Raw genomic sequence first — 27,233 nt, 5'->3', positions numbered from 1 at the left:
TTTTATAATAGAACTAAAATGATATATTAGAGGCATAAACCAATTTATTAATTGTCAGTTAATTTTGAATTCGAAGTCCATGAAACATAACAATGTACCAAAAATCACTTCATCCATCTAAATAAAGTAGAATATGTTGCCGAGTCAAAAGTAAAATTGAATTCAAAAACAGACCGGAACAAACTTAACAACTCAAAAGACGTGTCAGAAATCTAACAACGAAAATTAATTAAGATGAGAATTTTCTATGTTTCTTACATTGGATTTTTCTAATGCTAGAACAAAGAATAGTATTTATGTATAATTGGTCTTTCTGACCGGCACGGTGGTTTTTCCTACGAGAAGTCCCTTTGTTCGTCTCCTTTTGCTTCCTAGCAACATTGTTTCGCTGGTCGTGATACACTAGGTTCTGTGTCTATATCTCTGGCTATATATAAATAAAATACTAAATATTAATTACGATTCATATACGAAGAAGAAAATATAGAACAAGATCAAATATACAAATGATAAATATTATTCGGGTATGAATTACTCACCGAGTTTGCGGAATTTGTATGCCTGAGCTGAAATCGCATAAGATGAAATCACCAAAGAAAGAACCAAAAGTAAAGCAACCAACCACATCTTCCCCTTCATTTAATCTTATTGATGTGTGTTGATATTCTTCTTTTTGTTCGTTATATTGGTTTACGTATGTATTTATACGAATCAAACACATGCGACTAAGATTAACGGCAAATCATTAACTAATTAGATGGATCTTTCGAATGATTTCATCCATCGTTTTCTTTATATTGTCGATAGTACAAAGTCTTTACATATAAATATTTTCTTATGATTCGTTGAATATCTTGTAACATAGGTTATGGAATATGTTGATAAAAGTAGTTATGAATAATACTTATAATATGAGTTTCAAATAGCGCGTGTAAGGACTTTGAAACAAAATATAAAAATACAAGATGTAACTAGAAAAGAAAAAAAGAGAGAAGACTAGGTCTTAATCCTAATTATTATTCTACGGAGATGATTTACGTACGTACGTACTCTTCTACGATTTTTGTTCAAATAATTGAGGTGTGTGTATAAAAGACAAGGTCAATCTTACGTAAATTATTAAAAATTAGGTGACAGCTTGGTTTGTTGACAAAATTTTGTATGGAGAACTCCCCAAGAAACACAAACAAACAAACATTTAGGGATTCAGAAAAATAATCAAAAACACATTGGAACTGGCCATTGGTTTTCTTTTTAAGTATCTTGTACTTTGCATAAACTAAATAAAGTTTACAACTCGTATAGCCATCGCCTTAGTGTGAACTTGGACCTATCCGGGTAGTGGCGAGTCACTCCCACCCCACTGGCGATCAGGTGGTGATTTACTACGAGGAGCTCCGATCTTCATTATCTTTCGAATGTGAATCGTTTCTGCTATTGTTTCTTCTTCTATACAGTTTTCATCATGTGTCAAAACTCAAAACAGTGACTTGATCATATATATTACCATGCATAGATGTAAAAAAATAGCTCAATGTTACCCATGCTTCTAACAAATTTTAATATCTTTTAACTCTTTTTTTACATACAATTATATTAGCATATATGGGAACGACTAAAGAGGGTGATACGAATATAAATAATACTTACCGGATTCGTATGATTGAACTAAAACGACGTATGACGAAATCGCCAAAGAGAGAATCAAAAGCGAAGCAATCAAACAGAACTTGACCTTCATAATTATTGTTCTGGTGATACCTTATACTGTTTGAGTATATATATATCGTTCAAAACTTAATAGTCAAGTTTTCACATAGCGCGTCAGAAGACTTCTATAGTTCTATTTCAATATAAAGATATTTTATACATACTAACTGAGATAATCTTATAAGTCAACATATACTGTATATAGCTATGCTTCCGGGCAGAGTAGACTAATATGCACGCTCTTTTGGTTCAAATGAATACTTTAACTATATTTCTCTTTTCAAACGTTCGTAAATTTACTAAGTTTTCATATCAATTAGTTTCTTGACGATAAAGATATTTATTCTATTTGATCAGCATCTTAACACAACAATATGTACAAAGTCAAACAAAAAAACATTTTTCCTCTGATTGGGACTGTCCTTTTACATTGGGGTCTCATCAATAACAAAAAATCATGCAATATTTTAATCTCATATCTTAAGAACACAAAACAATGTACGATTATGCCTTGGCCGGTCCGTCTAACCATATCAGCCGGGGTCAGGGGCACCTCTACTGGATGATGAGCCTTGGCCTCCACGCCCTAACACACTCCCTGGTGTTCCGATATTTTTTTCTTGTGAATGTTAATCATTTCTCTTCTTTCTTCTTCTACGAAAAAAAAAAAAACTACAACTGTTAGGTCCTTTCAGTGAGTTATGGTTGTTAAAGTCGTATCCAGATTCCTTAATTTAATTGCGCTTTAGCATATATTAAGATAGATGACCAAAAAAAATGATAACACTCACTGGTTTTTGGAAATTTATATGGTCGAGCTGAGATTGTCTCGACTGAAGACAACAAAGAGAGAACCAAAAGTGAAGCAATCAACCACAACTTGACCTTCATTTTTTTGTTTTTTTTTTCTTTGGTTGGTATACGTTATATATATACAATGATTCATACATCTATCTTAACATTTTTGAAGTACATTTTTGTGTCATCTTTTTTTTTTCTTTGTATCCAAACAAGTCTCAATTAAATTCTCTACAATCATTACAACCAAACACAATCATTTCCTTATTTGATAATATTAAATTCAAATTTCCTAAAATCTATCTACCTAATTTAAAGCAATATGTTAGATTAAAATATAATTCTCCTTTCACTTTTATTTAATCTTATCTTTAATTATTTGAATTACTATTTGATACATAAAGTTAGAAAAAATATTAGATTTTTTTACCATATAATGTGATTTGAATTTTTATAAACGAATATATATTTTAAAAATCTATCTTAACATTTTTGAAGTATATTTTTGTGTAATAATCTTTTTTGAAATGATTTTCCAAAAAACCATGGTCTTAAACACTATTAGTCACCATAAATTTGATTTTAATAATATTTCATTGTATTTTTGACCATGGTTTAAGACCATGCACAAAACCATGGTCTTAAAACAAATTTGATTTTAATCATAGTTCATTGTATTTTTGAAAGTACACATATTTATTGTTCTTTCAATGTCAATCCATATAATTTTATTAACAAGTACGGTTAATTATTGTAAAAACACCAAAATAAAATATATATAAGTGCATTGATATTACAAAAAAAAAAATTTACTATGGGTAAATTTTGCAAATACAACATATTATATATAATATTCTAGTATTTATATTAACTAACTAAAAAAACCTGATTATATTAGTATACTAACCTATTTAAATGATTTATGAAAACGAATAGACCGTGGTGTACCACGGGATAAATCCTAGTGTGTATTAATTTATATGAAATCAAACATACTGTAATATGATTACAAGGTTTTTTCAGTTAGAAAAACCTTGGAAAATGGTTTGGTTTTTTAATATTAGATTGGAAAGATATCGTTATATACGCAGCTAGCTCCAGCCATCAAAGAGCTTCAGAAACTGGTCTTGGATCCAAAGTAAGTCAGAAAGAATCTAAGCCAAAACTGATCTAAAGAGTGAAGTGGTTCCTACGTTATGGCTGCAAAAGATTTGGAATAAAGCTTTTTGAGGACCCCAACTTAACCAAAGCAGTCTTTCACAACTTGGACAAGGCAATCAAGCAGCGGCAGCAAATCAGGCATGATTTGTTAATTGTATAGCAGTACAGAAATCATTGTAGTGACTTTATTTTAGACTTCATAAATATTCATAACTATCATTACTATTAGTCCATATGAAAAGATTCTTTATAAAACTCCCAAGCAAACCAATAATAGAAACATTACTTCTGACCCTATTTTAGAAATCGCTAGGCGCTAGTCGGGCAGTTGGGGTGGGCCTAGCGCCTAGCGAGAAAATCGGAGATTAGATAGAGATTAATCGGGGACTAGTTTTAGGATTATTTTATTAAATTAATAGTAAATTAAAAATATATAGTACTAAATATATGTATAATTCTGTTTATGTGAAAAGAAAAATATCAAATAAAATATAAAGCTATAGTATTATCTTTAAAACTACGGTAAACACATAAAAACGTAATTTTAAGAAAAAAATTTATGATTTTAATTAAAAGTTTGTACATTAGTTATTGTAAAACATCATAAACTCTTAATTTAAATGTTTAAATAACAAAAATATATATATATATATATATATATATATATTTGATTTATATTTGGCTCCAAAAATAACTGGTATATACAAAATTAAGCGGGAATTAATCAAATTAGACGGTATAATCGGATAATCGATGCTAGGTGGGGATTAGTCATTAATCGAGGCGGAGAGGGTGGGCCTAGCGATTTTACGGGGCGGTGATAGGCGGGGATTTTTAAAACAGGGCTTCTGACTAACAATGAAAATAATAATAAAAATAGCAAAGATTATGGAATAAAACCTTGTAAAAACATCTCTTCTATACACATTTATTCTTCAGCAAGGCCAATCTTCCCACACCCCAACGGTCAAAAACTTTCAGACTTGAGTCCCTGAAGCTCCTTAGCCACGCCTGAATGGAAACTTCAAAACAATCGGTGGAAGTTTAGGGTATTCAGTAAGGACTGGCCTTGACTCCTGTATTCGATCAAGAGCCTTACTCTCAGCTCTTCCTTCATTGAGAAGATAGCTAGGCTTTGAATCCTCTATCTGATCCAAGGGCTTACTTACTGGTGCTTTCTTTACATAACTGCTTCTATCTTCCCTTCTGTGCTCCGAATCTGCACTCCCATTTCTGTTACACGCTTTAGCTGAGCGCTTCTTCTTCGTTGAACTTACACGTTTTCTCGGTTCTGGTTTACTTGTGCTTTTCATTTTCTTGGTTGTCAGAAATCCGGATTCAAGAGCTTCCAGAGCCCGGGTGGTCAATGGTCGTTTCCTTGTGCTCTGTCTTCTCGGACCATCTGTAATGATCTGTTGGTCGTGTTGTCGTTCAGATGAACCCAGCTCTTGAGTAGTTCCCAGATCATTGGAAGAACATCTATTAGTATTTGAGCCTGAAAAAGAAGGGAGCTCAACTGCTTGCTTTTGTTCCATATCATTGGAAGCGCGTTTTTGTTCTGACTCTGACACTGAACAGAGCCTCTTTGGTTCTTGTTCTGGAAAAATGTGTTTTTGGGGTGTTCTTATCTTCTCTGGAGAACAGTGCTTGTCTACACCGGAGACAGAAGAATTTAACCCACTTGGTTCAATCTCTGACGTTTCGTGAATCTCAACAAGCGGAGAACACGGCCCAGTTTCAGTCTTCATTGGTTCATCAGACTTTAAGTTCATATGCTCAACCGACAACTTGGTTTCATATGTCTCTTTGTCCTGATTCATCTCTTCACAAGTGCTATTTTGGTGTTGGACTGCACATATATCTTGCTTCTCTGATTCAAGACAAACAGTGTTTTTTGTGTCATCATCACCCGGTAAATGTTTGGACACTGGACTTTCTCTTGAAATGCAAGCACTGAGCCGTCTGCGTTTTAAATATGGTGCAGAGTTTACTGAATGATAGTTAGTTTCTGCTCGAGGGGTATACTTGTGCTTTGACCTCTTTGATGGATCCTTAACCTTCCCCAAAGGCTTCTCCTCCTTTATAGCAGAATCAGCCCCTACATAACCCCTCTTTGTGTCATCACTTGGTAAATGTCTCCATCTCCTAAACCCAGATACCTTTCCACAGTGGTCTACACTCGTATCAATAATCGTGAATCGCATTTGCTCATTTACTTGGTTCTTGGCTTCTAGAGGCCTCACTTGAGACTTTTCCACATTCTGATTCTCCAGGGAAAGTTTAGGCGCAGAGGAATCTTTATCTCCCAGTCGAGTCTTTGGCTCAGAAACTAGAGACACTGAATGAGGATTTCGTAATTCACACAACTTCCCTCCTCCAGCAGCCAAACTAGTGTCCACAACAGTGAATTTCATTCCCAGAGTTCCACGGTTAGAGCATGGAGACCTGAGGTAACGGTATCTTTGACTACCAGATGGGGAAGACTCTTCATCTGATTGGTCAAAAGAGTTCTCTGCAACAACGAAGTCATTGGCGGTCGCTTCTCTGATCTCTCCTCCTGTCTCAAACTCAAGAAGCTCAGGCTCTCTAACAACCTTTGTTAGAATATCACTGACGGAATCAAAGTAATGATCGCCTTTGACATGCTTCTGTCTTGAAAACTTTTCCACGCCAGGGACAATGAAAACAATGTAATCCTTAGATCTTAAATAGCCTTGTTCCTCAGGCTGCTCTGAACGCCATCCTCTGGCTAGCAAACGCGGCCACACAGCGTCCCAGAATATATCATTGCAACGGGCTTTGCTCAGACGTGAACAGCCGCCAGTTAACTGTTTTATAATGCCAGCAGTTGTGAGTGAATTGTAATCCCCTAAGCCCGGGACCGAAGAAGGTTTTGAAGAAACCGTAAACCATGGTTTGGTCTTCATTGGTGTTGACGTAGGAATTGAGAGATCTTCTTTTTCTTTACCAATCGCCACGGCGTCTACCAGAAGCCTGAGACCCACAAGATTCTTCACTGTGTTTACGTATTTCTCCAGAGTGATATTACCTTCAGCAAATGACTTTGAGACCTGCGAATAGTAAGATCATTGAACAAAATATATATAGTGGTAACGAATTCAGCATCAGGATGTGAAAGAGACTCACATTCACAAGCATCTGCTTCTGAGATTCATCAGGAATAGAAGGCATCAAACGGGTTAACAACTGTTGTTGCCTCCAACCTGAATAGAGCTTTCTTCCATATACACATTTCCGGTTCCGCTTCTTGCGGGATTCAGACCAACTGTGGTACTTAGCAGAGTTGTAGAACATCCCATAGTAAAACAACACAATCTCTCCTATTGCTTTGTTCTCCATGAAACTCTTCACCTGAGTAAAGTTCTTACCAAATGTATACAGACCAAGAACAAAGCTAGCCACCTCAACATCTTCCCAAGAACTGGACGGTATCGCAGGAACAGCCTCAAGATTCAGTCTTTGCTTCTTGGATTCAGAATTCTTGTCACTCTTGCCTCTGTTCTTGGCAGAGCAACGGCTTTTTTTGGCTCTTAAAGATTTCAAAGATTGGTTCATGTCAACGTTATCATCTCCATTTCCTTGTCCTCTTCTACGTTTGTCAATCCACATTACTTGGACAGGTAGTCCGACGAGAAAGGAATAAGAAGAATCATCCAAAGCAACAGGAGTGGAAAGAAACACAGCACGCTCAGATGCAGACACCATAGGAGGAATCTCGACCTGAAACTCATCTCCAACACGAGGCTCAACTTGTGGATCTCCACACGAAAATCCATCATCATAGGAATCTTCCATAACAGCTGTTTCTTCCATAATAGTATTCTCCACTTCCATGCTCAACGTAGTGAAACCTGAAAGGAGAGCAAAAGAGCTGCATTTTCAATATTGACTCTCAAAACTGTTGAAACAGATGTAAAAATCAAGAACATCTCAATCATCATAGTTTCCTGGCAAGTCAGATACGTACAAAATCAGACACCAAGAAACACACAAAGATTAAAGATGGAACTTAGAAATTCATTACCCTAAGTATGAGCCCATGGCAAGGAGCCCAGAATACATACATTGTCGAGAGCAACACGACGGGGTAAAGTATAAAGCTCAGATATATTTCAGATCACAGTATCAAACAGTAAGATTCAACAAACTTGAGAATCGTGAAAGAAATTGAAAGATACCAACAAATACATTCGATTCAATTCATCTCTTGATCATTGAGACAAACAACAGACACATAAATTAGAGCAAAAACCCACAAAAGCACCGGAGCGGAGGAAAAGATAAAAGTGTTTTCAGAGCCAAATTAAGTTGAAACACAGACCCAGATTCGCTAATCAGACCTGATCAAAAAGCAAAGCCCATAAAAGCATCGATCCCAAATACAAACAAAGTTGTAGCGTAGACGGCATGTAATTTCTCAATGATCTCGTAACGGATTAACCCACGAGACGAACATATCAACAATGATATGAAACAAGAAGCAGCAAAGGTTGAATCCTTTACGACAAAAAACATGGAACACACAACAACACAACAACAAAAAGATGGGTACTTTGATGTTAATAAAAGGAGGAGGATTCAGCAATCTCCCGATTGTAAAGTTTCTCGATTTATAGGGATAAAAGCAGTTAGCGTTGCTGACACAAGAAGACCCACAAAGAGGAAAGCAAACACGAAAACGTGAATTGCCAAACACGGCATAAGAAATGAAACCAAGGAGAGGAGATATAGATTTGATAACCTGATGTTGTTAACTTTAGTTTATGATGAGATGTCTCAACTTTTTGTGCAATGTTGGAGATTGTGGTGGCACTGTGAGAATCTGGAGTTGCCAAACAAGAACAAAGAGGAGGAAGAATTGTTCGTGTTTTGTTGTGAGAGAGAGAGAGAGAGAGAAGAGAGTACTGGTCGCTCTTTCAACACGAAGTCTCGTCTTTGAGAGAAGAATGAGGCACAATAAGGTGAGAGAAGTATACGAGAGGAGAGTTTTAAGTCGAATATAAAAGATTTTTTTTCTTTCTTTTAAGATGCACTTTGGAGATTATTTTTCTATTGGCTATTCTTTATAGGGTTTAAAGTGTTCTATATTGTTTTCAGTTTAAAGTGTTCAAAGTTAAGAGACTCAAAGAAAGTTGTGGACGTGTTTTGTGTTCCTTGTTAATCTTATCTATCCTGAGTGAAAATTCATATCGTATTATTAAACATTTCAACCTAATATACAATGTTTACAAAAATTAGGTTAAAAAGATTTAAAATATCTTAACTATATTGTAACAACTATATCTATATGTGGTTCAAACTTTAAGATAATTTCGCTTAATGGAAGTATTCATTTTTTTCTTTTGTCTAATAGATGAAAATTTGCTAAATATACCGATAAAATGGGAGTGAATTTTTTTAAAATTCATATGATAATGTCCATATATATAAAAATAGCATGCATATTACCAAATAAATGATTTCAACACTTTAAATGATAATGTGATACCAAGATGATTTTCAAACTCTCATATGATAGAAGTAGAGAAAGCCATAATATAGGGGAAAAAAAACACCCACATTTTGTTTACCATGAAAAAAAACACCCACATTGTCTTAATCCAATCTTTTTTTATTGCCATTTTCTCACAACTTTATATCAAACAACACAAATTATATATCACTCAATTTAGTTTGGTCTACTTGACGTGAAATCTTGATGTTTGTACATTTACAAAACTGGTCTTTTTAATTGCCATAGCCTCGCCCTCGCGGGGGCTTTTTACAAGATCCACCATTCGGATGTGACTTGTTGTTACATCCATGTCCTGGTGGCGACTCACTATGAGGTGTTCCGATCTTCATCGACGCTCTTAAATCTTCTTCTAGAAAATATAAGGACGAACATACAATTTTAGCATAAATCCAAAACTGGCACATGTGTTATCCAACTTCTTACTATATAAAACAAGAATATAAGAAAATGAAAATCAAGGAATCAATTTTTGTTGCCCCTCGTTAAACAAAAAGATGATATGAAAAATACCTTCTTCTTCTTTTTTCAACTGACCAATTCAAGAAAAGAAGTGAGAAAAAACATATAACACACTTCCGTAAAGTTGTGTTATTGAGAAAACAGTTCAAAACTGTGGAATCACTCTACCAATTCAGAAATTACAGAACCACTGCATCATATTCTCAAACCAATTATTGGTCATTCTGCAAATTACTACGTGTTGATTCCTTTTTATTGTTGGTATGCTACAACTAAATAAGATTTTATGTAACATACGTATAGATGATATATAGACCATTAATAGTTATAAGTGGGTGTGTATACTACCTGTATCCATAAAAACACCAAAAATTACTCACTAAGTTTGCGAAACTTGTCTGGTTGAGCTGAGACTGTCTTCGATGAAATTACTAAAGAGAGAACCAAAAGCAAACTGATCAACCACAACTTCCCTTTCATTGCTTCTAGTTTTGTGTTGAAATGGTACGGACTAATTATGCAGTAAATATGTGTGTTTATATCAAATCAAACATACGACTATGGTTCATTATATAATGCTAACAGAGCTTTCGAAATTGTACGTACTCTTTTTTAACTTGGTAGACATTTTCCTTCTAATTTATTCATTTTTTAAAAGGAATTCTAAGGTTTCCAAATTACCGCGTTAAGAGATTTGAAACAATCGTAATAGAGACAAGATCAAAGTCTTCTTCTCAAAAGAAGATTGGGATTGACTCTGCATAAGTTTTAACTATTTTTAATACTGGTTAATCTAGTTGTAGTTCTTAATAATTTTTGTAATGAACTAACCAAGAACAAATTCGAAACAATTAATCAGCAAGAAAATGTTGTAATTAATTCCAGAGAATCCATTTTCTACCAAATCCGAGAAAACTATGTGCAACAAAAAAAAAAAAAACATAAAATACTAAATGACTGATCTCAAATGATCCTCTGTTCAAGTAACCTTGACTCAAATTGTGAGCCTTTAGTAAGCTGATGAATTGTTCGAACTCACGAGTCTGGTGATGATGATCCACTGCCCACCACCACAGAATCAAATACTGATATCTTCTTCTTCTTCATTGTTTCTCAAAGCTTCTCCATCGGTCTTTGGCTCACCATCATCATCACCAGTAGGAAGCAGATATCTGCACACAGGGCACGAGCTATGAAGTTCAAGCCATGGCAACAAGCAGTCGCTATGAAACTTATGCTTACACGGCATCTCTTTAGCCTCCATACCAATCTCAAAATCATCCAAACACACAGTACACTGCAACAAACCATCTTCGATTTTCACAACCCCCAGCGACTCAACCGCTTCTTTAGTAGCTGGAGGTGTCCCGTACCTGTTGTTCAGATCATTCTCAGCCAAACGCTGAAGCAAAGCCTCGAACCCAGGTCCAATGAAATAGTCACCCAAAGATCCAGAAGCCACAGAAGAAGTTATGGTGTCGATGGAGTCTTCATGAACACTGATCGTTTGGTTAAAGGAGTTGATCAAGAGAACAAGCTCGCTGTTATCAGGATTAGTCTCGGATTCAACCAATAAGCCAGCTCGAATCCCTTGAAGCAGATTAGAAATGGCAGCTGAGTGCCTACTCCTTATCCTCCTAATAGCTTCAAGTTGCCTATTTATATCAACTTCTTCTCCATCATCATCGTCATCGTCATCATTATTGTCATCTTCATCTTCAACAACAGATTCAGAGTCTTCCTGATGTTGTTGGTCATGATGACTGTTCATCACCCCCATCAAGATGGGAGCCCATAGAGAATCCGCAGTATGATGATGATCATCAACGGTAACGGAATCTTGAAGAGCATTGTTATCATCCATTTCTTCTTCAACAAATCCACTTTGACAGAAATTGCATGTGATGATCTCGCCTTCAATCACTGGATTCACCGATCGAGAACACATGTGACACCAATACGTCGTCGTCTCTGTTGCATCTTCCATAATAGCACCACCACAAACTCTCTCTGCTTATATGGTGGCCAAATAAAAAAAAAAAAAAAAAAAAAANAAACAGTGAGAGATTTTTAAACCAAATGAAAATGCAGAAACGATATCGAACCCTAGAAGAATCAACAAGAGACTAGTTGATCAATCAAAACCACAGCCAAAAACAAAAATTATAATCAACAGATTAAAAAAAAAAAACTCAAATCGTTTTAACTCATTATAGTAGTCAATCTCGCTCGTCGGATGATATTATTGTTAGATTAAGGATTCCAAACGAGGTAGTTCGAACAACAAACACACAGAAAAATAAAAAAAAACAGCGGAATCGGAACAACATTTACCTCTTCGAAACTAAGAAAAGTACCAAAATCCAAAAGAGACGAAGACTAGGAAACAATCGAGAGCGACACCCAGACCCAAAAAAAAAATCAGCAGAGTGGGATCATCGTCATCGTCGAGCGGAGATTTTTGTGGGTANGTCAAACAATTAATTTGCACGATATCATTTTTATTTTATTTTTATTTTTACGGGGCCAGATTAATTTAATTAGTAATTTTTACTACGCAACTTCGCAGTTCCACATTTTGGGCTGCTCGTCCTTCAACGTCAGGCCCCATGCCACGCCCTCTATATACATCAGAGATGACTCAGACTCATCATCATGTAAAAAAAAACAGCTGGTAGTTCTTTCTTAAGGATTTTACAATAATATTTCACCATTGGCAAATCATGTTGCTACTTAAAAATCTGAAATTGTCTCAATCCTTTTGCTTCACTCTGCATAAACTTCAAAATTACTATGAATAACAACAAATGTTTGGATTAAAAAGAAAAGAAGATCTTTATACTAATCTTCCAATTCACCTCAAAAGAATGTATTTTTCATTTACAGAAAAGAATGCTGATACAATGTACATTCCTAGTCCATATATGTCACAGCAAATCTATACAGTTCTCTGAGTCAAATCAGTGATGATTTAAGGTAAATGGTTCTTAATTGTGTCACCCCACTATGTAAAATCCCGATCTGCATTCTTCAAATATATATAGTGTATCAAAGAATGCCTTTAGATTGTTGAGTGAAGTTCCTCTAGCCAAAAGCTATCTTCCTGCGAATTGGAAATTACCAGGCAAATCTGAGAAGCTAAGAAGAGCAATGCTGCAAAGTAGGATTGTCAACACTTGCAATTTTCCACTAGTTAGAGGCCTTTAAGGCTTCTTTCCAAAAGAAAAAAAAAGGCTTAGTACAATACCGGCCACAGTCAATAGATGTAATATCATCAACGGAGACTTGAATCAAGTGCCTCCAAGGACCTGGAGAAAGGAGACTTATTTCGAGAGGCTTCTGCAGCAGATGATGGTGATCCTTTGTAAATGTCCCCAGCTGCATGATATTTAACCACCTACAAAAGGATACAAAAGGATGAAAACCTACTTGCTATGGCTGTGTAAGTTTTACAGGAGTGCTGAGACAAGAGAAGCAGCATACTATTATGTACTATTAAAGCTATAAGGCTCTTGTTTCTCTGTGACTAGAGTGACGAAGAGCTGAAAAGCATAGTTATTTTCTAGATGGTTCATCCAATTCTCACTATATTGCATCAACTGCAGTTTCAAAAGAAGAGCCAGAAAAAAACTATTTATGAAGGGTATTCACATCCACTAACGAGAGGATCTTGGCAGAGTAACCCATTGCAAACGCATTTCAGAAAACATAGACAAATAACTGAAGAAGAGTAAAACCTCATCTACAATGAGTACATAAACTACTTAAGAGAATAATAATAGGTAGAAAATAGAAAGACCTGTGTTATATCGGGCGTAGTGATATTGCTTTGGCAGCCATCAAGCAGAGGAGTGTAGAAGGCTGGTTCGTCAGCAGAATCTCCCAAGAAATCATCAGAACGTGAACGTGGCTTAGGTATAGCAGGAGGCTCTAAGAAGCTATTTCGTGATTCTGGATCACGTGAACGTTGCCTAGCGAAAAGAGGAGGTTCTAGGAAGCTATTTCGTAAGTCTGAATCTGATTGACGAGGAAATGAAGTGTCTATAACAGAAGATCCCAGCCTATAAATCTGAAACCATAACAGAGAAGACGATATCCTCACAACAAACCCAGCAATTTCCATAGCCATAGTGAGTTTCACAGAGAAGATATAAAAGGCTTGATACATCTCAGAAGAAAGGTTCCTACAATGAAAATCAAATCTTTTGTCAATACATAAGTGGCTCTCTACAGAATCTGAACAGGAACATAACAAAGATTTAATGATCATATCATTTCAAAAAAATCCAGGACAGTTAAATACAATATGTGTTGCAAATTAAACAAAGCCACAGAAACTAAAGATATATGATCATCATGATCACAAGAGGATAGTGACATTACCAAATCTCCTTGGAGAAGAGAATGAACCATGAGACATCGAGAAGAACGCCGCAGAAAAGAAGAACCGCATAGGTTCTGCCAAGCTTCTGGCTATTACTCTCGATTGCCACTAACCCAAATAACGCAATCGCCAAATTTATTAGCAAGACTCCATTGTACAATGCCCCTAGTGAACCGATCAACGCGCACCCAATCTGAAACCAATCGTTACAAATCATTCATCAATATGAGTTTTCTTTCACTTCTAACCACAAATAAACAAAAAAAAAAAAAATCGACAAAGGAATCGAAGAACCCTAGCCCCCAAAATGGATATGAATCATTCAGAAGAGAGACAAAAGAAGAAGAAAAAATACGCGAAATCAAAAAAAGCAATTACGGAATTACCTGAGCGTAAATAAGAATCACAACGAAAGATTGGAGCCTAACATAGTCGCGAAGCCAATTATGTATTCGATTTCGTAACGAAACACAGATCATCGTTGTAGCTATCGTTACTTGTTGTTACTCCGATGAATCTTCATTTTATACAAAAAAAAATGGCTCGAAGATTCTGATGTTGAATCGCAATTCCCCGTCGAACGAATCACAGATGACGCAAGAGAGAAGCAAACGACGCGTTGAGAATTCCCGAGGAAGAGAGTAAAAGCTTTGGCGGGATCGCGTTTCCGTTTCTTGTTCAGTGACGGATCACGGACGCTAAACGGATTGAAGAAATTGGGCCGTATTGGATATTTGTAAAAGCCTAATTTAGCCCAAGACGTCATCCCGGTTATTATCTTAACTTAACCAAAACCGGTTCTCTCGGTTGGTTATTGATTTTTCGTTTCAAAACGACGTTGTTTAACACGCCTGACATGTCGTCGACCTCTACTCATCTCATATGTGTCGCCCAGATTTGAGGATCGGAGAGATATTATGAATCTGTCGTTCCATTGTATTTGAGACTTTGATTAATAAAAATAAGAAAAAATCTATTGATCCGTCAATTTCTGGAAACGATCTCAGATTCTTCAGGTTTGTTTGTGATTATTTACTTTTGGATTTGTTGATCGTTTCGTGCGGCGTGATGAATTGTCCGATTGATTTCTTTTGTTTCTCCGGTAGGATTTTTTGATCTGACGACGAAGATGATGAAGATACCAATTGGTGTGGTGGCGTTGTTTGTGGCTCTCTCTGTGTCCTCTCTCTTTGGATTTGGATTGGCTTCTCCGAACACCGTTCCTGCTTTCCTCTGGTCTCCTCATCTCCAGTTATGCATCTCTTTCTCTATCCTTGTCAAATTTGGTACATAGAGCTGTGATATCTGATGTTTGTTTCGTAACTGTAGCTTTAGATTACTTGTTTAATTGGTGAATTCGATTCTCAAAATCAGGTCTGCGAATGGTGAGTTGGATGAGGCTGTAAACTATCAGGTCATATCTGCAAAAGATCTTGTAGCTTCTGTGTTCACTCAAGGAGGCTGGTCAAATTTTCTGGTATGGCTTCTTCTAATGATCCTGTAAATTTCAGTTCTCACTGGATGTCATTTGGTTTTCTTATTCTCATTTTACTATTCCTTTGTCTAGTGCCCGGAGAAGAAACTTGAGCAACCTGTTGATGTTGCACTTGTGTTCATTGGCAGAGAGGTAAGGAAAAAAAAAATATGTGATAAGATCAAGATCTATTATGTCAATTCTAGTGTGAGTGATGATGTAAGAGCTCATTGTAACATTAGCATAAATGATCATCTGGATCTTTGGTTTCTTGTTGTGATATTGTGAAGAAACTTATGTGTTTTAGAAACGAAGCGTATCTGCTCTGTATCTTCTGTCTATGCTATAAATTCTAATATTTACATTCTCTTCTGCCTTCAGTTACTCTCCTCTGATGTTTCTTCAAGAAGGAACTCTGACCCTACCCTTGTTAATTCATTGAACGTAAGTGAAAGTTTTAATTTCTTCATCACGGAATTTTGTTATTGCTTCAATGGAACAGATCTCTGACCTAGTTGTTTGTTTGAAGCAAACACGGAATTTCTCCATTGTTTGCTTCAATGGAACAATACTCTAACATCCAAGTCTTTTTTTTTCAACAGAATCTATTTACAGCTTCCAACTTCTCGCTGGCATTCCCATATATTGCTGCGCCAGAGGAAGAAAGAATGGAGACTTTGTTGCTTTCAGGGCTTAAAGAAGCTTGCCCCAACAATGTAGGAGTCAGCAATATCGTGTTCTCAGATTCATGCTTTGTTGAGGATGGGTCTATTCAGAAACTATCAGGCCGGCAGTCTTTCAAAGTAATACTTGTTTGTATTTTCCCTATTCCCATGCCTGCTCAATGATATCACACCTTTCCTTCACTCTCTTGTTACTCATAAATAATTGGCAGGATCATTTGCTTGCTAGAAGAGAAACAAGGAAAGAAGGAGAAACTGACTTAGTTGTGCTTTGTTCCGAGGGTTCTGAAGAATCAAAAAGTCAAGCTGGCCAATCTCTTTCAGAGCGTAAGTGGAAAGAACATCATTGTAAAAGAATTACTAACTGATAGATAGTATGAGAAGAAAGAACTGAAGCAATTCGTTGATCTATGCTGCAGGTGAAAGCATCTCCGAACTTGTTAATTCTGTAGAACAATCCGGCAGTAAATATACAGCTCTTTATGTTTCTGATCCTTATTGGTACACATCTTACAAAACTCTCCAAAGGTTTCTTGCTGAAACTGCTAAAGGAAACAGCACTCCTGAAGTTACTACTGGTTGTGATGAACTCTGCAAATTTAAGTCATCCCTTTTGGAGGGCATACTAGTGGTAAGAAGTTACTCTTTTTATTCTCGGTCATGCTTCTGACTTTGGTGTTCATTGTTCTCAACCAAGATTAGGAATTTTATAAACTTGACAAGTGTAATAAAGGATCTGGGTCATATCTAGGTCGAAAGCTAATTTCACTCAGTCTTGTGTTGATGATATCTTCAAAGCCTCTGATTATATGTCTCGTCCTTTTCTTTCTCTTTTTGCAGGGAATCGTTTTTCTTCTCATCTTGATCAGTGGACTTTGCTGTATGGCGGGTATCGATACACCGACTAGATTCGAGACTCCTCAAGATTCTTAAGCTGTTGACCCTTAAGAGCCATCCCCACCTTTTGCTTTGCTTTTGACGAGTCTTTTCTTGTGCATAGTGCGCATTGTGAAAAGGTACTTCGATGTCGATTCGTTACATTACTTTAAAAACAGAATCTGCATATGCGATAAAAAAAAAAATCCCCTTGTAAACATTTATTCATCTTGTTTGTGAGTCTTTGTTAAACGTTATAAATTAATAATGAAGAACCGAGTGGAAAAACCAGAGAGACACTGGACGGACTACATTCTTTTTCAGGAAATTTGTTGTTTCTTTACATAACAATTATATTCGACAGTGATCTCGTGGTATCGTATGCATATCAATTTGGGGATTTGGACATAGATTTCGTCGGAGAACTCAGGACACCGATGTCAGTAGAGTTTAAGAGTCACAGAGTGGTAGGACATGTGTTCCATCATTGTATAGTTTTTTTGGGTTAAAGAGAAAGTAAACAAGACAATATGATTCATGAGAAATTGCATAGATATACAGTAGATTGTAGTTTCACATCATGCAATAATTGCAATTTGAGCCTTTCCGGATGATGGACACATATTAGAAGATACACACACTTTCTAATCAGGTTAATAATATACGTATATGTTCTTTGTCATATAGTCATATACAAACTATCCCTACTAATAACCACTTAACAGTTCATCATAAATTCCTTTGTTTTTTGCCCAAAAAAAAAAAAAAAAAATTCCTTTGTTTTACTATTTGGTTAATTTGTTCTATGATTCAATGCTTCGCATATTCATCTTATCTTGGGGGGTCCTTATGGTCCCTGCATGGACCTATTGAAAAAGTCTTAAGATCAATCTTTCAGATTCTTTGGTTGACCTCTCTCTCTCCACAAAGAGAGTAGCATAAATCAAAGAATCATTACGATCGAAAATGACGGTTCTATTTCTGTTCATCTTTTTGTCACTAGCCCTACACTTGTATTTTACATGATACTATTTTTATAATCTTTCTGCTCAAACTATATACTATATATCACAAAGACTTTAATCTACGTACAGTATTTGTGTAATCACGAAAAAAGTTCCGTAAACATCATTCATAAACAATGTTGATCTTATGAACATGACATATAGCTTAGTTCTACTTCGATATTAGCACCGTTTTTGTGTGTTTAGTGCCACATCATTGAAGTTTCAAACTTCAATTTCTAAATGCACAAACACAATAATAACATGAAAACCCCCAATTTTGGTTTTCCAATAAAATTTTTTCCATTAAAATCATTTTCAGCATGAAAAATAAATATATACATATATAGAGGGAAGCACATGAGGCATAGGGGTTTGAGCCAAAAGAGCAGTGAAAATCCCATCGATCTGCCACTCCACCAACTGACATCACATTGTACCCATTTACTTCTTCTTTTCCCCAAGTATCCATATTTCTTGTATAGGCATCCATTTTATTTTTTTTACGTGTATAACAACAAAACGCTGATGAAAAAAAAAAAAGGTAGCAGTATTGAGAACAATGTGATATCACAAATTTGCTTCATCTTTTATTTGTTTAAAATTTTCATAAATCAAATAGTAAGAAATATGGCGTTTTCTTTCTCAATAATGTGTTGTTTACTTTACATATGAGTATATATATGACATATTGATATCGTATTAATAATAATTTGAAAAATAATGAAAATATAAAAATGTACGGCCACGCAAGTGACCTACTCGAGCAGGGCCTTTTTGATATTTTCGATAACTTTGAGATTCCACGTTCTCATTTTTTGTGTGTGTATACAATTTTTTTTTGTCAAATATATGCAGAACTTAAGGTCTATACTTTACCGATTACTTGTTTTATAAATAAACTAATAATCTATAAATGTTTATAAAATAGTGCCCTTTCGAGTACCTGTCGGGATAACTAGGGGTACACGTAAATCTTAAGATTCCTCGCTTCTTTTAAAAATGTTTACTAGAATCGCTTTCTATCTTCTCTCTCTTTCCCTACACATTTTTTCTTTCTCGAGATTTATTTCTTAGTAAGTACTAAATTAGAAACTTATGATCCTATGAACTTACCATAACCAGGTCGATATTGTGCAAGTGGGTCTTCTTCCTCAAACCACGTCCCTCTTTTTTCATATATTATTATTGCATATCACTTGTTTTTGTACAAAGAGAATCTATTTACCTAGGTTAATCAAAACCTTAATTAATTTCTGAGCTTATTAGAAAAACTCTAAACATTCAAATACATTAATATTGTATTCTTGATGATCAGTAATTTGTATTAGCTAGAGAGCATCTAAGTTTAGAGATATTTTTTCAAAGGGTTTTATAAATGACAAAGAGGGGTAAGGGATATGCTAATTTAGTTATTTTCGTCAACGAAAGAAGATTAAAAACAATAAGATGACGATTCGTTATACACACTAGCAATCTAAATATCTAAGTTTTTTATCAAAGTAAAAAGAAAATTAAATATCTGATGGTACATCATGTGTATGTGTATATGAAAAAATATGTGTGTGTATATGAATGTGTATTTGTGTCTATGGGCCCATATCTCTTAATGGCATCTGTGAAAGCTGTAAATTCTTTTGCAGCTTAAGAAAACTAATATTATGAGGATGGAGAAGCATGGAGGAACCTTATCTCTTTAAAAATAAAAATTTTGGTCAAATATCTCTTTAGTTAAATTCTTTTGTTTTCGATCCTACTTTAATTATATATATATTATTACAACTAGTTTTATTTTCCTTTGTGGGATTTTGCATATCTACCTTCTTGGGGGCATAAATGAATATAGTGCATCTCAAATCTTTCTCAGTTTCTCTCTTTTCAATTTAATTATTTTATTCCCCCTCATCTCTCTTATCTTTCTGCACCGTCTTCTATATAAACCCAGGGCGAGTGAGACCTCTAGTATTCATAAGCAGCCAAACTAATATGTATAGATCTTCCTCTTGCATCTCTTTTGTTACTTTCGAGTAGAAAAATATCAAAAATATATGGTTTTCACATATACATTTTTTGGTATGTGTGGTTTTCATATATACAAGTGGGTTAAAGTGAAACGCGTATGTGACGGAAGTAGTGTGCAGCCAAGGATGACTTGCCGATTTAAGTGATCTTTCTTTATACTCTATTAAGACATTTTTAGTATCAAAATTCTTTGGTTCTTGAAGAAGTCAGGAAGAAATTATAATTGATATATAGTGTTCCTTATTATATACAATTATAACCAAAAAGAAAAAAAGTAACATGATCGGCAAGTTGTCCTTGGCTACACGTTACTTTGTGTCGCGCTTAGGTGTTATGTGGTAAAGATCACAAGAACTCAAGCAAAGGAAAAATGCAGAAACGAGGTAAGTAAGGTCCATAAATCCTGTTTCTTTCCTGAAAACTATATATGTTTAAAACCGAATGATTCTTCTAAGTATTGAATAAAAGGTTTGTAGCTAGAACTAGTTAAAATGCTCACAAAGATATTTTTTGGTCTATATTTCTGTTTCGTTATAGTTTTATTTAGTATAAAATATGAGGATCTTATCTTATATATCGTAAAGTCCATAATTTCTGGAAGAACAAGATTTTTTTTTTTTTTTTTGGAAGAACAAGATCTTGATGAATGATGATTTTTTCACTAGTGCTTAATGATTTTTTCCCCCGGTGAAAGGGTTGGATCACGCTTTGTATACATCTATGTCTTATCTGCTCAACACGTGCTTATCAAAAAGACATATGTATTGTTCAGCCAATTTAATTTTTGTTTTTCCTCTAGAATTAGAAACTATTTATAAAATTGTTGCCAAGAATAACATGAGTAAAACGTTCTGCTCAACGAGTGAACGAGGTAATTTATTGGCGGCCACATTACCGAAAGCCTTATATCCTGTAGCTTCGAACTCTCTCGGGTGGAAAGAGACGGTCGCATCGCAGGTGGAAGGCAACTAGGCTAAGGCGCTTCTCGTTAGTTAATATATAATAAGTTTTTACACCAAAAGTAGATATTATAATTAGGGTTACTTGAATGTATACTTTTCTTGGAAAGTTTATTTGTAAAAACTATAATATGGTAGTCCAAAATTGTAAATAAGTAATAAATTTTCACGTATGATATAAATAGAGATTGTGATATTGTATATCTTTTTTTAAAAAAAATATATGCAAGAAATAAGCTACTACTTTACAATTTTTTTCTTTTGCTATGGATTACTTTAACATATTTTACCGACAACAAGTTTTTAAAAAATAAAAAAAAAATATTGAATTATGAATTAATATATAGATTAAAACATCGAAGAGAGAAAAAAAAAAAAAAAAAAAAAAANCTTCGAGTCGCATCGTCACAACACACGCGCGCGTGAACCTTGTTTTTCACCGTCTTATCTCCTTCTTAAACTTGTTTGACTTCAACAAGCATCAGCTTGTTTTGCTCTCAGCTGCTGAGCTGACGATGAGAGACTGTCTCACGCTTGCTTGCGGTGGAATTTAATTAACCTTTCAGGTGAGTTTAGGGTTTATGTCGATCTAGGTTTCTTTTTGTTTCTCTGAACTTTTGGTCTTTAATTAGTTTATCCGATTCATGTAATTTGCTAGGTTTCGCAAATCTGATTGTGATAAGTAGAAGTCGTACTTCGATTCCTCCTCTTTCGAAAAATATCAAGCTGTGAAATTAATCTGGTGTGCATGAACCCAAAAATGGAATATTTTATTCGCTAGTGTGGTCTTTTGAGATTTACTCATCGATATGATCGAGGAGACTTTGAAGGATTTTATTCACAGACTATCCACAAGGATTTAGTATTCTTTTTACTTAATCACTTGAGATTAATTTCAGATGACTCTTCTCCTCTGTGAATTGATGAACAATAGTCTCTTGTGTATAAAAGAAGTTAATTTAGGTTATATGTGAAACAACAATTTGATCTGTAGTTAAATTATATATAGTAGGTTTAATGAGATTAGGAAAGGGTTAATTAGTCACGTAATACACTCACTTTGGAAAAGTAGAATTTTACATATAAATGAAATAAAAAAACTTTGTCGAAGTGAGGCTTAAATAGTGTAAGGTGCAGGTAATGGCAAGCCCTTGACGATGCCGCAAAGGTTGGTGTTGAGAGGGATGTTGTACTCGTCTCTTAGTGATTTTTCAGGTGAGAGAACACTGACGTACAATTGCTCGCCCAAGTATCTTCTCTCCCAGTTCTCTGATCTGATGTTCCACATACCGGCGTTGTCGAATGTCAAGAGAATAGCTGACCAGGATTTGGGGTACACTTGCACGGTGTGTCTGCTAACTGCGTCGAGCAAGTTGTAGTTACTTCTCTTCTCTGGTGTCCATCTTCCTGGCTCGGAACTGCAAAACACATGTTATATAGCTAAGTGTTAGGGATCTCATAAGAATTAAAGACCTATTGCGAATTGGTTTTGAATGGGGGCTTACGCGACAGCGAAGAAGGAGTGACCGTCCAAATGGAAAGATTGCATGCTTTTCTCGTGGTTCTCGAAGATGATTTCGACAAAGGTACGGAAAGTGATGTTGAGGACATTGGGCTCAACGGTTAGTGCTGTGATCTTGGCTGCTGGTTCGTCCTTGATGACGTTGTACTTGAAAACCTTCTCGGCCATTCCGAAGTACTCAGCAAGCTTCAATGGAGTCTCGGTGTCAACGTGTGATACACCGTTGAACCCAAACCTGACCTTTCCGTTCACCACATTCTTGCTGTTGGCGAGCTTGATGGTACGGGTGATGTTGATCTTTCCGTAATGGTAAGATCCTTGTGGGTTAGGTCTGGCAGCACTAGCGGTCAAGTTCCATCTGAAGGATCTGAACTGGTTGAGAGACCAAGCCCAGCCGACGGGAGCCTTGGGGAGCTCAGCTGAAGCCTCAACGTTGCTTCCTTCGTAGCTCAACACACCAACAGTGCTCACTTCCTTCTTGAGGAACCTAGTGGATGCAACCATGTAGTAGTTCTTGGCCACTTGGTCAGCGGTCACTAGAACGGCAAAACACTGTCCGACGTGGACGTCAAGAGAGTCGTAGTCGTTCTGGAGGACGTGAGAGCCTTCCATCTCAACAAGCTTCATCTTGTGTCCTTGGATCCTGAAGTTAAGAGTGGATTTGAATCCAACATTGCAGATCCTGAACTTGTAAGTCTTTCCTGGCTTCATGGTGAAGAGAGCCTCGTTCTTCTCGCCAACTTTACCGGATTTCCCGTTGATGAGAACACCGTCGGGGGATCCAAGAGTACGACCACTGTCAAGGAAGTTCTTGAGAGCGGTGTGGCTCTTGGTAAACCAGTCGTTGATGAGGATGGTGTGGTCGTCTTCGGGGTCAGCGTAAGGGACCGGGATGAGGAGACGGCTGTTGACACGGAGGCCACCGAAACCACCGGTGAAACGGTGGAGAGATGTGGATGGGTAGTAGAAGTAACTACCGATCTGGTCCTTAGGCTGGAAATGGTAAGTGAAGTTGGTGCCGGCTAGGATTGGGCATGAGGTCCCAGTCACACCATCTTGCCAGGAGTTCTTCCTGTGCTGAAGTCCACTCCTGCCACGTCACCAAAAACCATTGTCAGGACCAAGCATCTTAATATATAATAAACCTAGTCCTAATGCAAAAATAAATCTACAAACTTTAAGATCTTAAACATAAATTTAAATGTTAATTGTAATGACACGTTGTGAAGAAGGAACGAGAAAGATTGGTAACGAACCAGGTCAAGAGGAAAGGCTCGTCGAGGTTGTTGAAGACGTTAATGACAACATTGTTGTTGGAGGTTGAGTTTAGGTTAGGACCAGGGAACTGTCCGTTGATGAGAATCACCTGTTGAGGAATTCCGAGGGGAGCGGCGGTTCCGTAGGTCACGTTCCACGTGTAGTAGAAGTAAGGGTCTCCGGCGCTAACAATCGCCACCGTGGAGGCGAGGCACACCAACACCGTCAAAAGCCTACCACCCTGCATTTTCTCTTTTCTGCTTCTTTTTATTTTTTTATTAATAAATTAACCCTTTCCTATATAAAAAATATTTTAATTATTTTTTTTTTTCTCAAAAGCAAGAAGAAACTATGTTCTCTTGCTCTTGACGAGTTTTTTGGTGATGTCGTGATTAAGTATTTATGCAGGTGAAGCTACCTTGATTTGCACGAAATCGATGCCTTCATTCACGCTGGATCTCTAATTCTCTTTGCACGAAATTTCTATTTTTGAATCCCTCTCGCTCTCTTTGGTCCTCAGGATTTCGATTTTTTTGAACGAGCACACAACTCGGATCGTATTCTAAGATTGGAAATGTCTCTAACGATACCAAATTTAACTTTGCCAAGTGTCATTAAAAGATTTTGTTGTTTTAACATACCTCAGCCATGGTTGATTATTCCACACGGACAAAAATTATTACGGTCTAGTAAGAAACTATACATAGTTTGTACGTATATATCGGACTTTGTAATTGTAACATTGAGAACTTGCATGTTATTCAAAGATGACTTTTTTTTGAATATCGTTTTCGGTGATCTACTCCAATCTTCTTTCGTTACTTAAAAAAAAGTATAAAACCACGATAATGATCTACATTTGCGTTATAGTATATTCATATGTTTTTACGATTTACATGTGTGTATACGGTATATTATTAACAAAACAAAAATGTAATTTATTGATTTATGTATTCACATTATTACATTACATAGATTGTGAGTTGAGATGTTGGGATAGGAATTAAAAGGCCCAATGACTGGTAACTGAAATCCTCGCGCTGTCTTACGTGAAATATTTGTCGTCTTTCTCCTAATTCTTGTATTGTCACATTTCTTAATTGTATTTGACTATTTGGTAAATTAATAATCATTTTTAGTGTCTCAAATTTGAACTTAAAATGTTTTTTCATTACTTGCTATAGAACACTTGTCCTTCTCCAACTCGCTAATTGATGATTCCTGCTTTATTCTCAACTCCAGTTCAGTAAATTTGGTATTGCCAATATACATACGTGATTAATGATTTATATGCGTATGATATTTAATGCATTTTCTATATAAATTTAAAGATTAAACAGCTGTTTCCGTACGTACCGACACTGGATATATTTTGAGAATTATGGAGGAATACTTGTACGTTTTGGCATCAGTGATTAAACGCTGATAGAGTATTAGGTATTTGGAGACCATATGCCTCTTTCGAAAATCTGCATAGTGCAAGATATGTATAGGAAAGTAAATTCTAAGATTTCTTGGTGTTAACATTGTCCGTTTAATTCCTTGAATTTGCCATTAAATTAAATGATTGACTAGCTCGTAGGATTGAGGAAAAGGGCGAGATACTAGTTTCTTTTCTCTTTATTTATTATTATTATTTTTTGTTAAGAATTTAGATATTTCATTAAAAATAGAAATAGTTTAGGAATACAACCAAAGACTATAAACCTATGCAATTGGGTCCCATGCATGGCAAGAAAAATAAAAACATAGAAAAATAATTTGGAAAACCACAAATTTTAGTCTATTAACTAAGCAACAAAGCGAACGGGGTCAAATGAAGAGATAGTACTTCTAACACCGATCGAAGCTTTTCATTGTATCTAGAAGCTAGAGCGAACGACGACTCTGATGACTCCGGTGAGGTGGGCTAGTTTTTATTACGACTCTATCTTTATCCCCTTTCCTAAGCTTAATTATGGTGTTTATAAAAATACTATGTCCCATAACCTGATCCCCATTGTCATATCTAAGTTCGCCTTTGGAGTTTGAATTCAAATCGTATAAAGATGAAAGGAAAAAAAATACAGATAACAAAAATGATATTATAAAGAGACGTAGTCATCCAAAAAAAAAAACAAAACCAATAATTATAGTAAACTAATGTGTTTTTCAATGTATTTTCTATTATTGTCGAAAATGTTTTTTAGGTTCTATAACGTTATGGTATGACTTTGTTAAATTTCTATCTTGTAAAATATCTTTAAATCCAAAATAGCAAAATTTTCCAAGACATGGAAACCAAAAAACATTAAAAAAAAAAAGAGATTTCAAAAAGAAAACACCAAAAATAGGGAGAGGTTAAAAACTTCAAAAGTCTTAACTCACCAAATATGGACGAAAGGAGTAGCGAGATGATAGGAGACCCCAAAGAAGATGAGAAAAACATTTGTCTAAGAAAACCCTATAAAAACGCCTTCAAACATTTCCACAACTCGAAATTCAAACCCCAAAGCATAATTATATAACAATAAACAATTAGTAGTACCCCACCAAAACACATAAAAATCTAAAATTGTTATCCGAACCAGAAATTGTTTATTGTTATGCGAGGGGTTAAACTCTTGGCCGCGTGCCTCTACCTGGCCGCAGCCGCAACATTGGTGGTCCGAGCAGAAGACCCTTACTTCCATCACGTGTGGAACGTGACCTACGGAACCGTGTCTCCTCTCGGCGTTCCACAACAAGTCATACTCATCAACGGCCAATTCCCTGGTCCCAACATCAACTCAACCTCCAACAACAACATCATCATTAATGTCTTCAATAACCTCGACGAACCTTTCCTCCTCACATGGTAATAACATTAGTTTCAATTTATATGCATGTTTTTCAATAGAAAATTATTTACCCAAGAGTCTGCTCATTCTCAGATGTTTTATAATTTATATTTTCCTTTTTTTTGCGTTTTAGGAATGGGATCCAACACAGGAAGAACTGTTGGCAAGATGGGACTCCAGGGACCATGTGTCCAATCATGCCCGGTACCAACTACACTTACCATTTCCAGCCTAAGGATCAGATCGGAAGCTATTTCTACTACCCGAGCACCGCATTGCACCGTTCCGCTGGTGGATTCGGTGGACTCCGTGTGAACAGCCGTCTTCTCATCCCGGTTCCTTACGCTGACCCAGAAGATGACTACACCGTCTTGATCGGTGACTGGTACACTAAGAGCCACACTCAGTTGAAGAAATTCCTTGATGGTGGTCGTACTCTTGGCCGTCCAGATGGTATTCTCATCAATGGAAAGTCCGGGAAAGGCGATGGATCCGATGCCCCCCTCTTTACCTTGAAACCTGGAAAGACCTATAGGGTTAGGATCTGTAACGTGGGTTTGAAGACATCT

The 27,233-nt window shown here is 36.0% G+C and overlaps 7 protein-coding genes across 8 annotated transcripts in view; 2 read left to right on the top strand and 5 right to left on the bottom strand.

Moving 5' to 3' along the window:
• LOC104765122 lies at nt 1,090–1,773 on the bottom strand. The gene is made up of 2 exons (XM_019241032.1): nt 1,651–1,773; nt 1,090–1,449 (listed from the first exon to the last, which is right to left on the bottom strand). Exons 1-2 carry the CDS (start codon nt 1,739–1,741, stop codon nt 1,331–1,333), a joined length of 210 nt encoding a protein of 69 aa, XP_019096577.1. The 5' UTR covers nt 1,742–1,773; the 3' UTR covers nt 1,090–1,330.
• Nucleotides 4,390–8,664, bottom strand: LOC104765121. The gene is made up of 3 exons (XM_010488798.2): nt 8,432–8,664; nt 6,817–7,541; nt 4,390–6,740 (listed from the first exon to the last, which is right to left on the bottom strand). The coding sequence occupies exons 2-3, from the start codon at nt 7,522–7,524 to the stop codon at nt 4,671–4,673; spliced, it is 2,778 nt and encodes a 925-aa protein (XP_010487100.1). The 5' UTR covers nt 7,525–7,541; nt 8,432–8,664; the 3' UTR covers nt 4,390–4,670.
• Nucleotides 10,516–12,128, bottom strand: LOC104765119 (E3 ubiquitin-protein ligase CIP8-like). The gene is made up of 2 exons (XM_010488796.1): nt 11,999–12,128; nt 10,516–11,674 (listed from the first exon to the last, which is right to left on the bottom strand). Exon 2 carries the CDS (start codon nt 11,649–11,651, stop codon nt 10,743–10,745), a length of 909 nt encoding a protein of 302 aa, XP_010487098.1. The 5' UTR covers nt 11,652–11,674; nt 11,999–12,128; the 3' UTR covers nt 10,516–10,742.
• LOC104765117 lies at nt 12,481–14,689 on the bottom strand. Of its 2 annotated transcripts, none has more exons than XM_010488794.2 (5): nt 14,435–14,689; nt 14,048–14,241; nt 13,464–13,848; nt 12,912–13,061; nt 12,481–12,817 (listed from the first exon to the last, which is right to left on the bottom strand). In XM_010488794.2, the coding sequence occupies exons 1-4, from the start codon at nt 14,525–14,527 to the stop codon at nt 12,939–12,941; spliced, it is 795 nt and encodes a 264-aa protein (XP_010487096.1). In that variant the 5' UTR covers nt 14,528–14,689; the 3' UTR covers nt 12,481–12,817; nt 12,912–12,938. The 2 variants fall into 2 exon arrangements, with proteins under 2 accessions (XP_010487096.1, XP_010487095.1); XM_010488793.2 differs by having other exon boundaries at nt 12,482–12,767; nt 14,435–14,688.
• LOC104765116 lies at nt 14,935–17,372 on the top strand. Its single transcript, XM_010488792.2, has 9 exons — nt 14,935–15,064; nt 15,155–15,299; nt 15,423–15,525; nt 15,616–15,675; nt 15,904–15,966; nt 16,125–16,325; nt 16,418–16,532; nt 16,625–16,836; nt 17,046–17,372. The coding sequence occupies exons 2-9, from the start codon at nt 15,178–15,180 to the stop codon at nt 17,136–17,138; spliced, it is 969 nt and encodes a 322-aa protein (XP_010487094.1). The 5' UTR covers nt 14,935–15,064; nt 15,155–15,177; the 3' UTR covers nt 17,139–17,372.
• LOC104765115 (L-ascorbate oxidase homolog) lies at nt 22,005–24,466 on the bottom strand. The gene is made up of 3 exons (XM_010488791.2): nt 23,845–24,466; nt 22,572–23,678; nt 22,005–22,484 (listed from the first exon to the last, which is right to left on the bottom strand). Exons 1-3 carry the CDS (start codon nt 24,090–24,092, stop codon nt 22,184–22,186), a joined length of 1,656 nt encoding a protein of 551 aa, XP_010487093.1. The 5' UTR covers nt 24,093–24,466; the 3' UTR covers nt 22,005–22,183.
• The window catches only part of LOC104765114 (L-ascorbate oxidase homolog), a 10,299-nt gene continuing 9,404 nt past the window's right edge, over nt 26,339–27,233 (top strand). Inside the window, exons 1-2 of the mRNA XM_010488790.1 lie at nt 26,339–26,681; nt 26,798–27,229. Coding sequence (XP_010487092.1) covers nt 26,431–26,681; nt 26,798–27,229 — 683 coding nt within the window. The 5' untranslated portion in view covers nt 26,339–26,430. The remainder of the gene's footprint in view (nt 26,682–26,797; nt 27,230–27,233) is intronic.

Source organism: Camelina sativa, chromosome 19, assembly GCF_000633955.1.
Source record: "Camelina sativa cultivar DH55 chromosome 19, Cs, whole genome shotgun sequence".
NCBI lineage: Eukaryota > Viridiplantae > Streptophyta > Magnoliopsida > Brassicales > Brassicaceae > Camelina > Camelina sativa.
Note: the sequence above shows the minus strand (reverse complement) of the source record. Positions and strands in the feature narration are given on the sequence as shown.